The sequence below is a fragment of the Mizuhopecten yessoensis genome, unplaced genomic scaffold (assembly GCF_002113885.1).
Source record: "Mizuhopecten yessoensis strain PY_sf001 unplaced genomic scaffold, ASM211388v2 scaffold11173, whole genome shotgun sequence".
Taxonomy (NCBI): Eukaryota; Metazoa; Mollusca; class Bivalvia; order Pectinida; family Pectinidae; genus Mizuhopecten; species Mizuhopecten yessoensis.
In genome coordinates, this window is record NW_018408916.1 from 639,062 (window position 1) to 655,873 (window position 16,812).

Sequence of the window (16,812 nt, forward strand, 5' to 3'; positions counted from 1 at the left end):
TGTGTGTGTGTGTGTGTGTGTGTGTGTGTGTGTGTGTGTGTGTGTGTGTGTGTTATACTATGTAATCATGAAACACGAGATGAATCTACCTTAGTCTATACCTATACTCTATAATTTCCTTCTGTACTTAATCATGTCACTACTATTGTATATGTATGTACTTACTATGTGCTCAGTCAAATATTATAATGTACTTACGTGATTACAGTGTACTTACCTTTACTAGGGTTAACCTTTTATACTTATGTAATTACAATGCAGTTAATTTACTGAGTTTACCTGTTTATACTTATGTAATTACCATACAGTTATCTTACTAGGTTTAGCGGATAATACTTATGTAACTACAACGTACTTACCTTAACTAGGTTAACCCGTTTATACTTATGTAACTACAATGTACTTACCTTTACTAGGTTTACCTGTTATATTTATGTAACAACAATGTACTTACCTTTACTAGGTTTACCCGTTTATACTTATGTAACTACAATATACTTACCTTTACTATGTTAACCCGTTTATACTTATGTAATTACAATGTACTTACCTTTACTAGGTTAACCCGTTTATACTTATGTAATTACAATGTGCTTACCTTTACTAGGTTTACCCGTTTATATTTATGTAACTACAATGTACTTACCTTTACTAGGTTTACCCGTTTATACTTAGGTAACTACAATGTACTTACCTTTACTAGGATTACCCGTTTATACTTATGTAACTACAATGTACTTACCTTTACTAGGTTTACCCGTTTATACTTATGTAACTACAATGTACTTACCTTTACTAGGTTTACCCGTTTATACTTATGTAACTACAATGTACTTACCTTTACTAGGTTTACCCGTTTATACTTATGTAACTACAATATACTTACCTTTACTATGTTAACCCGTTTATACTTATGTAATTACAATGTACTTACCTTTACTAGGTTAACCCGTTTATACTTATGTAATTACAATGTGCTTACCTTTACTAGGTTTACCCGTTTATATTTATGTAACTACAATGTACTTACCTTTACTAGGTTTACCCGTTTATATTACTGTAATTACAATGTACTTACCTTTACTAGGTTTACCCGTTTATACTTATGTAACTACAATGTACGTACCTTTACTAGGTTTTTCCTGTTATACTTATGTAACTACAATGTTCTTACCTTTACTAGGTTTACCCGTTTATATTTATGTAATTACAATGTACTTACCTTTACTATGTTTACCCGTTTATACTTGTGCAATAATATGACATGAGATGCATTTAACCACGTCTATACCTATACAGTACACATGGCACATTGTATATCATTATTGTTGTACGTTTACATTTGTATATATACTTATGAATCACAGAATCAGTACTTGAACAGTAACATTATGTTTAAAGGGACATCACGTGAAGAGCCATATATTTTGTTTATGAATGTTTGTATTGTATGCACTTCCACTTATTTTACCTCGCTATCCCCATATTCATAGTCCGTTCCAAATGTCCAGTTTGACCACTTGAATTGTTCGGGAAAGCCCTGCTAAAAATAGCGCCGATAACGTCACCTGACTAGGCAGTAAACACGAGCGGTCTGGGCGAGATGAAACGGTTTCTAAAGGGGCCCCCAGAGAGAGGCGTCAGGCAACTGCAACTTCTTACCGCACTATTAAACCAAGTAATATGATTTCTTAGTCCGTATTCAAACTTATTGAACAGTAGTTATTCATCATCAGAAGTTAATTGCACACTTGCCAATATTCAGAATTTAAATTTATTTAGCTTTAAACATATTTGTTGCCAATAAAATTGAACAAGGGATGGGGCACAAGATTTTATAATTTATCACAGCCTTCTCCCGTCATACATTTACAATTAAATGTCAACAATGATAATAGGCATAAACATAAAGTAGATATATATAAATATATATTGAATTTATTACCGGAATGTGACATCTGTACGGGGCTAATGTAAACACCTTTCTTCAACCATGGGACAAACCTTTCTGTAAAAAGGAGTATTTACGAGACGAATATCCCTTTTCAAATGTTTTCATAAAGTGCATATATGCAATGACAAACTACACGCGTATAAAAAAGAGAAACGTTTGTGATTTTTTTTATTACATTGTACAACTCATTATCTTTGGCCAATTTTTTTTTCTATACCATGTATAAAAAGGTATGTATACTCTCTTTCCCACTTTCACTGTCTCCATACGCTAACACTTGGTAAGTTATATTAGCCATCACACACACTAAACTGTATGGCAAAACCACTACGTGTACATGTAGAATATGTGTCGGATATGGGACGTGTTGAGCTACTTGATAATTATATTTTTTCAATACTTTTCATAGATTAAAGCATTCTTGTCAATGGACCCTTTTTTATGTTGAGCCAACTTTAATCATTTCATTTTTGTCCGAAACAGAAGCCGTACTAGTTATCGGCAGCACGCGTCATTTTTACAACGTAAACAAATGTTTCTTCCCCTGTTTTCAATACGTATTCCGATTCTATCTGAAGTCGAAAATTAATTCTTTATAGAGAAAAAGGTTGTTACATGATCATACATTCTAAGTCAACAACATATGAAAACATGAACTTTTGAAATATTACGATTTAAAAACAAATGCTACGCGATCCTATTTACTAGAAGTAGGTTCTCCTTCCTCAGTTATTCATCATGGCCCGTCATTTTGACATTTTTAATCTAGCTGCGATAATGTAGCTTTCAGATGACGAGATTTTTTTTTTATATATTGCGTCGTTGCGCCAGAGGAAGCCGGGTATTCATGTTAGTACTAATTTAAATCTTGTATGTAAAAACAAACAAAAAATCGTTTAATTCAGCAATATAATTAAATCATATATCATTTTACTGAACCCGGTAATATTATAAATAATGTAAATCTAAAAGCGCACGTATCTCATTTGACCCCGATCACGAGTACCGTCAGAGACGCTATCACAACAGTTAACCCTTGGAGGGCCTCATGAGAAAACAAACTAACCAGTCACTTGTCCCTTCCTTTTTCTTTCTTCTTCTTTCGTTTTCCAATCCTCCTTCAATCATTTGAAGATTACGGACTGCTGTGTGTGTTGTAAAATGCGTGGATTTAAAAACAGTGAGGTTAAATCTATATACATATGGAGTGGAGCTTAGAGGAATGTAACGAGTTAGCTGTACTCGGAATACATCAACGGATGGAGACATCGCCACAGTGGGTGGGAGAAGATTCCACTGGGTGATTGTTCGAGGGAAGAAAGAGTATTTAGAGCTGTCTTTGGTTGATTGAATGTGTCTGAAGGAGAGAGAGTGGTTTTGACGAGTTCGACTGTCTGATGGTATGAGAATGGAGGAACTGGGGATGGCGACTAGGTTATGTACTGTCTTATACATAAGAATGAGGCGGGCCTTAAGACGTCGTTCTGCGAGTGATGGCCACTGTAGTGTGCTTAACATGTCAGAGACGCTGCTGGTATTGTGATACCTATTGCAGGTATACCTGGCAGCGCGTCTCTGTACCATTTCAAGTTTGGATATTGAGTCTGATTTGTGTGGGTCCCACAGGGTACAGTCGTCTTCTAATTTAGGGCGGACTAGTGACAGATAGGCTTTACTTTTAATGTCATTGTTTCCTGTTTTGAGATTTCTTTTCAAAAAGCCTAAAGATCTATTTGCTGCAGCGGCTGTATTTTCTATATGTTTGGACCATTTTAAATCAGATTGAAGTGTGACTCCCAGGTATTTAGCTGAAGTGACAGTTTCTAGGGTATGCCCGTTGAGAACGTATTGATGAGAAAAAGGATGTTTTTTGGATGATATAGTCATAACTGTACACTTGTCAGGATGGAATGCCATTAGCCAGTCTCTTTCCCAATTGGCTGCAGCGTCAAGATCTTGTTGTAAAAGCATGCAGTCATGGTCAGATCTTATTTCTTTATAAATAATACTATCATTTGTTAACTTTTCGCTTCGTAGCTGACACGGTACAATACTTTTCTTGGCTTACTTCACACGGCCAGTCATTTTGTTTACAAAGAAATGGTGTGCAATGCGCATGCGCTAGTAGAGGGAAATCCCTGAACAAAACGTTGGTCAGACAGGTAGAAATACCGATGATTATCTTAGATTTAATCATTTTTATGAATCTATTTCAGCCAAATCCGATCGTTATTTTCCATAAGGAGTCTCACTTGATATATTTATGTAGTATTTGAAAAAAAGACACAAAAAAATAGTTACTTCAGCGTGATGCCCCTTTAACACCAGCATTCCCTATAACCACGATTACTCTACTTAATATATCTATGCCCATCACCAATTAGGAGATGTAAATTATGTAAGTAAGAATGTATGGTAAACGACGCTGAACTCATATATCAATATAGTTCGAGGATGGTTTTGATGTCAAATGAGACCTCTTTGACTAACACCTCTGTCAGTATTAAAGGTGTACTTACGCGGACTTTTAGACAAAATAAATGACTGAATAACCACTCGACAATTTTGAAAAAAACACCAAGCAAAACACACCACAAACCGTAAGGAAATGACGCAGTGTCATGTACATTTTGAACATTCATGTCAATCATAATATTAATACCAATATACTATTATGCTATTTAGATGTGCAGACGATATCTAAAATGATATCACGTACCAGGGGACCTTACTGGGAGTGACAGATTGATGTTATCTTTCACCTCAGATTGTGTCGAGATCGTTTAAAAAATGTCGGCATATACGTAACTCGTTAATCTGCAAGTCGATGGCAGAAATTTGCCACCATATGAATGTCTTGAGGTGATTAATTGTCTCCAAATTAATATTAACACATTCATCGAAGAAATGTATATTATTAATGACGTCCTTAAATGACATTAGCTGTTAATAGGACGTTAAACAACATACAACCATAAAAACATATTATTAATGGTTAACCATTGACAAATATCTAAATTATGAATCAGAATGTTGAACATTTATATATACACACACAAAGTATGGTATAGGTGGCATTTTGAGCGTGACAGTCAGTGGGAAAAATACAATTAGATTACAGTAATGTTTTTTGTTTGTTTGTTTGTGCTAACTTTGATGTTGTACCAAAATGTAACAAATGCGCTCTTCTACTGAAATATAAATCAGGTCTGAAAACAAAACATAAACGATATGTATAGAATCTGTTTGTGCAGACAGAGGTCCTGAATTAATAACTACAATGCATTCGGGTAAGTTATATAGCGTGTATCGAACTCACCGTATACAGTCATAAGAGTTATTTCCCTTCTACCGGTTTATCGACGAAACGTCTCTGACGCAGGGTCAAAGCGAATGGAGTAACCAGGTTATATCAGATCAGCGATGGGGTCCCGTACAGCATCGGCATTGAATCGTGGGTTCCCGAGGTACGTTAACCTTTAATTTATTTCTAAAGTTCACAAGGGAACAGCATGCACACTGTGTGTACCCTTTGCACCCTATGAGAGAGGCAGTACTTCCGGCAACAGTATGTATGCGGAATAAAGATCAACACCATTAAAAACGGAGCAGCAGCGTATACAGGTTTACCTGTTGACTCACCGCACAAAATCTCATTTGCAAATGCAGATTAGTCAGTTTAGCCAGCACGACAGCCGAGGTGCTCCAGTTAATTAAAGAATGGATAAGCTATAGCATTGTCATAACGTGAGGGTACCCAGAATTAGGAACCGGAGAAACGGAAATGGAATGTTTCATAGTCTATAAATAGGCCTATCATGTTGTATTACTATTTTTCCTTACAAATGCATAATATGTACATTGTATTCTAAATGGAAATTCGTGTATTTTTTAGCAATGAATGTAACTTCGTTGCTCATTAACTCAGTTGAAAAAATCATAAAATGGAATGAAAATATTTTTTTGGGAAAAGGAAACGATGTTTCGGTGTATCAATATAAATGTTTTAACACATATTTTTAAAAACAAAATATATTCAATGAACAATTAAGATATAGACCTTAGTTACACTATATTCATCAGAGTGTCAATTTTTTTCTTAAAAAGATGAAAATATTGCAAATGTCGTCCGTTGTTTTCATGAACGTTCCGTTTTCAGTTCCGAGCAAGCTTAAACTAACAAGTGACATTGCCAACACAATTTTTTTTTTTACACAAAGAAAAACAACACTAAATATGTAGAATTTTGAAGTTAAGTACACACTTCCCTCTCATGCAGTAAATAAGAAATATTACTTTTAGTTCCTGTAAGATGTTGACGCTAATTTCTTTGTGTTGGGTGATACGGTTCAACTAACCTCGGCCACAGGGCAAGCTGAGCCGTCTGGCATGGATAATCAGGGAATAGGGTCCATGTGTCACAACTCAAAAGGTGTCGAAGTCACCAAATCTTTATTTATTGATGAGTACACAAAAGGACAGTTTTGACTTGAGGTGATGGGGGAATGATAAACAAATGTATAGTTTGGGGTACCTGAAAAAACACTTAAAACTCCTCAACCAGCTCCGTGGCCTAACTTGTCTTGTTCTCCCCGTTTATAAGATTTCTTATTCATAACATCTGTATTGGGTGCCCGGGCAAGTTTGTTGAAACATAAGTTTAGCTGTATGAGACACTTGTTTGTACTTAATTGAATGAAAAATTATCCTAAATATCAATTTGTCTTTTAATAGGATTGCTCGACAACTGAACTACCAGCGTGAATTCCTTTCACCTACCTCTGTTCGGGTCAACATTCCCGGGGGTCTGCCGTACGAGGCATTTGAGGCAAAAGGTAAGGCACTTACTTCGTCTTGAGGGCAGCGGTTTTTTTTGCAATGTGTCACTCTGTTAAGGTCTTTATTTTCGCGGGGAACCAATTTTTTTAATCCTCCATAAATTAGACTGAGCGCAAAAACAAATTCGGTAAAAGTTAACAGAAGCACATGCATTCAAGCATGGATTTAGAAAGAACTGTTAATGAGAATATGCACAGCAGTTCCATTCACACATATTTATAATACCGGATATCATATATGTTTTAACAGAACTGGGTTGCAAACAATCATAAATATTAAAAGATACATCTTACAGAAGCCAGTACGGGCCACCCAGAAAAATCAAGTTATGTCGTAATAACGACTTACTATCTCGTAATAACGATCAATCTATGTCGTAATAACTACTGACTATATCGTAATAACGAACAAGCTATGTCATAATAACGATTTACCCTCTTGTAATTAAACATTCTTCTCTAAATGAAATTTTGATGCCCAGAATAATTATCACTGTTGATGCATGAAGGTGTACATGCGATTGTTATAATTGAATTTATCGTATTATTATGATTACTGGTGCTTACACTAAACATTTTATTACAGGGGCAAAAGTAACGCTGTGGAACCTACTTCAACTGTTTGAGTCAACGCGTGCCTTTGCATTTTGGCCCATCCCTGATGCCGAGCGACCGGACAGTTCGTTCGCCGACTTCAAGAAAGTGCTTATGAATAATTTTTTCTTCATAGCCACAGCAAAGCTTTCCATTGAACGACAGTTGTACGACGAGTTTTTGCCCAAATTTCCTTTGTCTGTAAACATTAAACTTGACTACGTAGGGCGTTCTTCCTTCCTGTTAACAAGCACGTTATCGCACGCAAATACAAGCCCCTACGCTGAGTGCAAAGTACAATCCGTCTTGGTTGACTCCGAAACGAGAAAGCCTACGTCATTTCCAGATTGGTGGCGACAGAAATATGGAAACGAAGCTTCAATTGATGGAAGTGCGTTGATAATGAAAGATTTACCTGATGTAGACGTCAACCAATGCTATCAACATGACGTCATTGTATACCCACGTGACTCTGACGCATATTTACACACAAACTGGGCACAATATGCTCGATACTGCTCGGATGCCTGCAGTTTTGGGGTGTTGCGAAATAAATATAAAACCATCACGGAAAAATCTCTGCAAAATGGAGTAAAGGAACTTGAGATGTCTTTCCGTAAGGAATCGAGTGTCGGTGACACTCTAAATATAGTATCTTGGGAAACTGGAGATGGTCTTAACTTTCGGGTTTTGAAAGACAGTCACACCTGCGTCCAGACGACAATGGGATTTTTTCCAGACATTTCTTCAACTTCTTAAAAAGTAATGACGATGTTCATGTAATACAAATATTCAAGGGGTCCATCATGTTTTGAAGTATTCCAAATTGCCATAGAGGCTGATTTATGCAGTACTACATTACATGGATGTTAATATTATAAACAAATGTATTATTAAAATCAGAAGAATTTTAAGATGAAATTGTCACGGATTAAAAAGATCAACATAATTCAAAATCTGTATGTGAAATAAATCTGTTTAGATAAGAATGTTATGTAGTTATATAAAGCAACAACTTTGTATTCTATACATAATATATATATATATATAGAAAGAACTAGAGTCTATTAAAACGTGATATTTATTTATTGACCAGAAATGCGCATCCAGAGTCGCTTTGTTTACCATTAATCCCAAAGATAGAGAATGCGCCATACTTACTTTAAAACATAGCCATACGTAGTACCAAACACATAATCCTTTAATCTGGAGTGCTCCCATACAGAAATTTTAGGTTTCCCGCTAGTTGTACTGTTTTCATAAACTCAAATGTCCCCCAAAAAAATAATTGGCAAAATTTTATTTTACCTCATACTGTGAAGTTTCAGAGAGGTTCATGCTCGATACTCCATGGGTTACGCTCACTTTCGCTCCCTGCATCCCTGGATTATGTCATGGCAAAATGGTCAGGTTTTTAAACCTGAGACCAATCGAATTGCTAGCCAGGTTCCTTCAATTTTGCTATGACATATTCAAGGGGTGCAGAGAGCAAAAGTGAGCGTAACACCCTGGAGTATCGAGGATAAGAGAGGTCACATGGCATTTGGTTCAATCAAAGATTCTACATCATTATTGCGATATTGTTAAAATTATCAAAACATAGATACAAAATTTGGTTACAGTTATTCGGTATCTAGGACTGAATATTTTGCTATAAACCAAACAGAAAACAACACCACAACCACTCATATAAGACACTACTCCAACAGTGTTAGAGGTTTATCACGACGAGATACTACTTCAACGGTGTTAAAGGTTTAACACGACGAGATACTACTCCAACAGTTCTAGGACTGAATATTTTGCTATAAACCAAACAGAAAACAACACCACAACCACTCATAAAAGACACTACTCCAACAGTGTTAGAGGTTTATCACGAGGAGATACTACTTCAACGGTGTTAGAGGTTTAACACGACGAGATACTACTTCAACAGTGTTAGAGGTTTAACACGACGGGATACTACTCCAACAGTGTTAGAGGTTTATCACGAGGAGATACTACTTCAACGGTGTTAGAGGTTTAACACGTCGAGATACTACTCCAACAGTGTTAGAGGTTTAACATGACGGGATACTACTCCAACAGTGTTAGAGGTTTATCACTACGAGATACTACTTCAACGGTGTTAGAGGTTTAACACGTCGAGATACTACTCCAACAGTGTTAGAGGTTTAACATGACGGGATACTACTCCAACAGTGTTAGAGGTTTATCACGAGGAGATACTACTTCAACGGTGTTAGAGGTTTAACACGACGAGATACTCCTCCAACAGTGTTAGAGGTTTAACACGACGAGATACTCCTCCAACAGTGTTAGAGGTTTATCACGACGAGATACTACTCCAACAGGGTTAGAGGTATAACACGACGAGATACTACTCCAACAGTGTTAGAGTTTTAACACGACGAGATACTACTCCAACAGTGCTAGAGATTTAACACGACGAGATACTACTCCAACAGTGTTAGGGGTTTAACACGACGAGATACTACTCCAACAGGGTTAGAGGTATAACACGACGAGATACTACTCCAACAGTGTTAGAGTTTTAACACGACGAGATACTACTCCAACAGTGCTAGAGATTTAACACGACGAGATACTACTCCAACAGTGTTAGGGGTTTAACACGACGAGATACTACTCCAACAGGGTTAGAGGTATAACACGACGAGATACTACTCCAACAGTGTTAAAGGTTTAACACGACGAGATACTACTCCAACAGTGTTAGGGGTTTAACACGACGAGATACTACTCCAACAGTCAAAGATTCTACATCATTATTGCGATATTGTTAAAATTATCAAAACATAGATACAAAATTTGGTTACAGTTATTCGGTATCTAGGACTGAATATTTTGCTATAAACCAAACAGAAAACAACACCACAACCACACATATAAGACACTACTCCAACAGTGTTAGAGGTTTATCACGAGGAGATACTACTTCAACGGTGTTAGAGGTTTAACACGACGAGATACTACCCCAACAGTGTTAGAGGTTTATCACGACGAGATACTACTCCAACAGTGTTAGAGTTTTAACACGACGAGATACTACTCCAACAGTGTTAGGGGTTTAACACGACGAGATACTACTCCAACAGTTCTAGGACTGAATATTTTGCTATAAACCAAACAGAAAACAACACCACAACCACACATATAAGACACTACTCCAACAGTGTTAGAGGTTTATCACGAGGAGATACTACTTCAACGGTGTTAGAGGTTTAAGAGGACGAGATACTACTCCAACAGTGTTAGAGGTTTAACACGACGAGATACTTTTGACAGGTGCCGCGTAACGTCTAACTGCCCATAGCTGATTTTCCTGATGCTGACGATTACATTTTCAAAGTTTGGATTTAGAATAAGTGTATCGTGTTTGAATACATTTGAATGTTCCATAGGGTCCAAAGAATAATCCTTCCCATAAATCCATGATTAAATGAGAACAAATTTGTGTGAAAGACATACATAATGAGTTTTCCTCTTTCGAAGTGAAGCAGACAACAATTGCCGTGATTTTCCGGTTAATTCAAACATAGTTCTACAAGCGGAATACAAACACACTCCGTATCAATTCGTTCCGTTTGAAATCCCCCCCCCCCCCCCCCCCCTGCTCTTTTTGTGTATCAACCCAGGAAGCCATGCTGTAAACGTAGGTCAGAGAAGTGCTACAGCGACATGAACATTTGTATTGAACAAACAACATAAACATAAAATCGGAGAACCAGTCGATACTGAATCAATGAAACGACAGACTGGACAGGAAATATATTGACATGCATTAAATCTTGCAGCTTCGATACCCAAGGGTAGGGCTTTCGATACACATATTTCTGCACCCTTTGAATATTTTTGTCATGACAGAAAAACTCGGGGTAATAAGATTAGTTTTAGGTATGAAAACCTGATCATTCGCTAGGCTGATATCTGTTCTTTGATGCTTAAAATGATTAAAGATAAACTCAACCCACTTCAAAGCATGCTATTTAACCGTTACGCTGCTGCGCGATTCCTTCGATGTATCATCCGCAATGTGTCTCGTAAGGAGTTTTTTTTATTTGTCATGACATGTTTCAAGGACGAAGCGAAAATATGTATATTGGATATCCAATATGAAAGTCCCGGTGAAAATGCGGGAAAAATACTACAGACAGGTACTTCAACGAAGTGTTCGTGATCAGTTTCCCTGCTGGTAAATGTGCTGCAAACCGAAAAATAAATGGTCGCAGTAAGAGATCCAATGCAAATTAAATATTATGCAACCCTAAAAGAGTAACAACAGGGGTGTATCCGCACTAATTACTGAAACCGGATTACATTTGTGGGAGGGGTTTACAACACTGGGTGTTACTATTCACCCTTTTTAAATGTATCTTTACGGGACATCCTGAAAATACCATTTACTGCATAGCATTCGCCTTTGGCAAAAGCACATAACGACTACGTGCGCGCCTCAACGACAAATACATTGGAAACTAAATCATCCGTCATAATGACGTAGCGTTCAGCAGTCGAAACTACTAGATGTTTGGAAGAAAGGTCAGCACAATCCTTGATGATATGATGATCTGGATGAGTGAACGGAGCACGTTTGAAAACCAGCGAGTACATTTATTACAGGAGGTCATGGAAGGTTTCATGGAATAGCAAGGAGGAACTTCAAATCTATATCCTTTGACATAAAGGTTACATGTACAAAAATGCAATGACGTAGATTTCGTGGGTGAAAACGTCTAGGTAGCAGGCCCTCTACTACCTGAATATTCTATAAAACCGACTTGATTTATTTATATGGACCCCATACTGTACATGATAACTGATACTATTTACAGGGTTCGATATATTGGATTTATGGCGTTTTCAGATCGTGTATTATGATAGTACACCCACTGATGTATTAACTTATGTCATCATCTGGTATCACACACCAACTTATCATTTTACTAAGTGACATGAACACATGGTTCGACAATTTTATGATGTTTACATGCAAAACCTGTTTGGAAATTGAGTAAAGACATCAAGAGGCCATTTGTAATAGTTGCATATCATGAAGATTTTTCGTGCATAGTATTGTTTATCTAAATATCTTTAAGCAATCTTTAGGAAAAACTTACCGCTTCCGTCAAATATTCATCGCGTTCAAAGAAAGAACTAACATATGAACGTTGTGCAATTCAGGAGATACTGAAGATGTGTATTATTTTATCATTTTCATCCCAATACATCAACAGACAAAAAATTCTAAAACAAAAAATGAAGGAACAATAATTTAAGACAGATTTAAATTCATCTACAAAAATAAAGAGTTAGACCTCTGAATACTGCAAATATCAAAGAATTGCGATACCGTTAATGTACCACTGGTAACACTAACTATTTATCAAGCCGCGGGTTGACATCGTCGGGTTGTGTTGAATGCGTATGGAGTATTCAGCGGTCCAGAAATAGAACGGGCCCCGCGGTGACCAAGTGGTTCAGACGTCTGACAGTCTGCTACCCCTAGCCCTCCACTACTGGGTTAATGATAACCCAAAACGGTATGAAAATTTGTCTAATTCTGCTTTCATATTAATGAGAAACAATTGTAGAAAATCATCCTTTAAACGTTAATTCAAAAAACCTATTAGGTGATTTTATAGTAGTTATTTAAAATTAAAAGCAAGAAGATTTGCAAATCTGGAATAATTAATCGAAACTGTGCGCAATTTGAAGTTTTTCTTCACCAAGCGTCTTGTTTTTTTGCTGCAAATACATCATAACGCAGTGTAGAAACAAAATGATTTAGAAAAAATAAAAATGATGGATACCACTGCTGATTTCAAAATAGAGAAACAACTGAGCTATCCAAATGGAGGCAATGTTAAACAAAGGTGTTTTCTGAACAAGGTATTTAAAGAAAAATGAAGTTCAAAATTGTCAGCACATTTTCAAAGCGATGCATTTTCCGTTTATAAGACCTGAGATAGAGGATAGTAGTATATTCCTTGGATGACATGACACAATTCGAATCTAAGCTCAATTTTTGTTCTTTTTTTCTTCTTCTGATACCTGGCAGATCTTTCAGACACAACTGCTCGATATAGGTTGCTTTTGTTAAAAAACATCTCAAGTCTTAAGTTTGCAAGAACGTTTAGATTCTCCATTGAGTTGATACATTGTACACGCGACCAGAAATGGATTCTGATGGAATAGACAATTAGGGAATGGATTATTTTGCTATCGATAGAAAGGTACCACTGGCTGTTTTAACTTGATATAAGAGACGCAAAATAGCACATTTAGTAACGTTTCTGTAGTATGCTACTATACAATCCACATACAAACAATACTGAGGTTAGACAAGGAATTCGGGTCTAGGAATAGGAAGGGAGTGTGTTCATTCAGGGTTGACACACTATAGGACACGGGAGCATCACGATCCCTACAAGAGTTAGATTTAACATGAGTGTGCAACTACGTATATGCCAGATGTTAAATAAAAGTGTAATCAATAAAGGATGTATTTATTTGGTTCCTGATTAAATAGTGGATCCTGTTTGTCTGTGTTCAAACTACGATGCCACTCCTGTCATTATTATCACGACTTAACATGGTTTGCGCATGTGCAGAAAAATCCGTCACATGATAAAACCAAAGGTAATATTAACTGTAAATCGATAAACATGATATAATATCATCACGGTGTTGATTTAAGAAGTATATAATTTCCCTTCACGATATTAATCATTTTGTAACATCACCGTTTTAAAGAGAAAGTATATAACATTTTTCTTATTTAAGTTTGTTTGTGATATTTCGTATTTATATGAATTAAAACTTTGATGGTACATTAACTTGCTTAATATACATACGTAATTGGCAATAGTTATGTAATCAGAATACCGTAGATTTGCTTTCAAAAAGTCAGGATGGTTCATAGGCTTGTTGTCAAGCACGACGTCAGAAGAACCTGGCGTCCAATTTCACGCTATTAATACTTACACGTTTGTGATCCTGCAACATTTTTATCGTGTTATATAAAATCATGAGTTTTCCCTTTTAATACCATATATATTTCACTCGTACGGTAGAATATGCCGATATTCTAACGAGAGCTCGTGAAAAATATAATAATAATTATTATTATTATTCTTTTTTTCTTTTATACCGCTTCATCACAATCTTGTTCGTAGGTCTCAAAGCGGTTCACAAATTGTTATCCGTGGTTATAGGGCCTTTGCAACCAGCCAATATCTTTTCAACTCCCGGGGGAGCATACAGCCGCTGCTGCCATTTCAGCGCTCACAGCTAGCATTCAACAATTCTACTACTGTCGACCACGTACTCATTTACAGCTGAGTAGAAGGAACAAGCGGAGTAAAGTATCTTGTTCAAAGATACAACACATTGCCGGGACGTGACTCGAACCCGCAACCCTTCGGTCACGAGCCCGGCGTCCTACCACTAGCTATATATAGACTGCCGCGCCTCAGAATATCTCAATTCTGCCATATTCGTGAAGACATATGATATTGAATGGGAAACAAATAAATGCCGTATGAATATCATACGAATATTCAATAGAACACCATGTCTTGAGTTTAATTATTGTACGTAAAAGGAAACTTGGATTTAGATAGTTTTAAATAACTTCACATAGTTTTCAACAAGCATCTACTTACAGCTGATGTTATGGTTTATTTAGCTTTGACACTGTGCTATCCATTGATAGAAACGTCGTCAGTTATAACATACAAAACAAAACAAGTGAGACGCCCATCTTACCCAAGGGGGAGAAACAGCGGTGACGTCATAAAGTCTCGGGGAAAAAGACCGTTATGTTATGTCCTGATCCGGTCAGACACATTACATGCCCATGACATAAATCATCGTGTCTCGGATAACTGATGGGTTCTGTGGAAGTCTACGCCTGACAATGACCAAAACGAAAGCCTGCTGAATCGGATTCACTGACAAAGTGGCTGGAATCTAAAAGGTCCGTCATTCAAAACACAAGTCTGTTTTTCTTCGACACCGATTTCCTAACGATCTGTATAAGTAAATGTTTCAACAGATTTTTTTTTATCTTACCCCTTATATGCTTACGAAATGAAATTTAATATGCTCGCGTGCTAACCAAGGAAATCCTGCCTATATAGTTTCCAACATTTCGCAAGACAAAGTATAAGATTGTCATGTCTCCGTATTAAAATCTTTCTCTGTACCGAATAAGCATTAGGAAAAATGAATGGACCTGCTCTTTTATTTCAAATTATTTTATTTAATCGGTCAGATTTAATGGAAATTGAGCAACAGGCTAAGCCTATACAACCCCTCTCTCTGGGCGAACATACATTTCAGGCAATTAAAAACCATTTACTACTAGCATTAATTTGGAAATTAAGATATAAATATGTAGTTTAGTAAGAACATATGTACCTATCACGAATGAGCAAAACGATTCTGTAAATTCACAACATGGATCTGAGGCTAGAACATTTTCTTATTATGAGAGCTTTCTTTTCTAACAAAGGGCGAATGGCGATATGAAAATATGGTTGGAAACTATTAGGGTGCATGTTTTGTAAAAATCGCCAAGAAGGGCCAAGATGAAAAATACTCACGATGTCATCATGAGAATGATTGAGTTTTTGCTTGACAATGTCTTTGTCTAAGACAGTAGACATTCCAATGGAACTAAACTGTGCCCCCTTCTGGCAAAATTTTGGTTTTACTCTTACATAAGGCTGACTATATTAAGAGCTTAACGGGACCGGTAATAAAACAAGCCAAGTTCCCTTACAGATATTGGTTATGCTAAATTTGGGTGACAGATTCGTGTTCGTCTAAAACGCTCAGCGGAAAATTGATATTTTCAAAATGGTAGCAAGTCCAAAAGCATTTCATGGTTTCTGAGCTCATTAGGGTGATTGGAATGAGAGAAAATGCTCTTTCATGCCCAAGGGTGTAGGCTAGGGAAATCGCACACTCGAGATTTATTTTGCAAAACCCTCGGCAAAGCCTGGAGTTTCACCAAATTTGAAATTCCCTCGGGTGGGATTTCCCTTTCCTACACCACTGGGCATGAAATAGTCTTATAATATTTGTATCAAGTATTCATTTGTCGCTAATTACAACAGAATGAATGTACTTCATTTGGAAATATTGTCTTGACATTAGCAAGTTTTATTGATATACTTGTATAAACGTAGATTAAGACGATTTGATATTCCTTAAAGTGACTTACATGTACCTCAGGTATCGATTAAATATATACCAAACATTAATAGGTGGGCATCAGGTGAAGATGACTTATAAAGGTCACTTATATACTTACTGTCTCAACCCCGGGAAATTTGACCAGATATTTTAAGACTGGCCATCAATCAAGTCTGCCACGTACGTATAAAGCAGTAC

The 16,812-nt window shown here is 36.6% G+C and overlaps 1 protein-coding gene across 1 annotated transcript; it reads left to right on the forward strand.

Moving 5' to 3' along the window:
* Positions 1-5,278: 5,278 nt before the first annotated feature.
* On the forward strand, positions 5,279-8,384 carry LOC110467441. Its single transcript, XM_021524612.1, has 3 exons — positions 5,279-5,421; positions 6,689-6,789; positions 7,379-8,384. Exons 1-3 carry the CDS (start codon positions 5,378-5,380, stop codon positions 8,143-8,145), a joined length of 912 nt encoding a protein of 303 aa, XP_021380287.1. The 5' UTR covers positions 5,279-5,377; the 3' UTR covers positions 8,146-8,384.
* Positions 8,385-16,812: the final 8,428 nt, after the last annotated feature.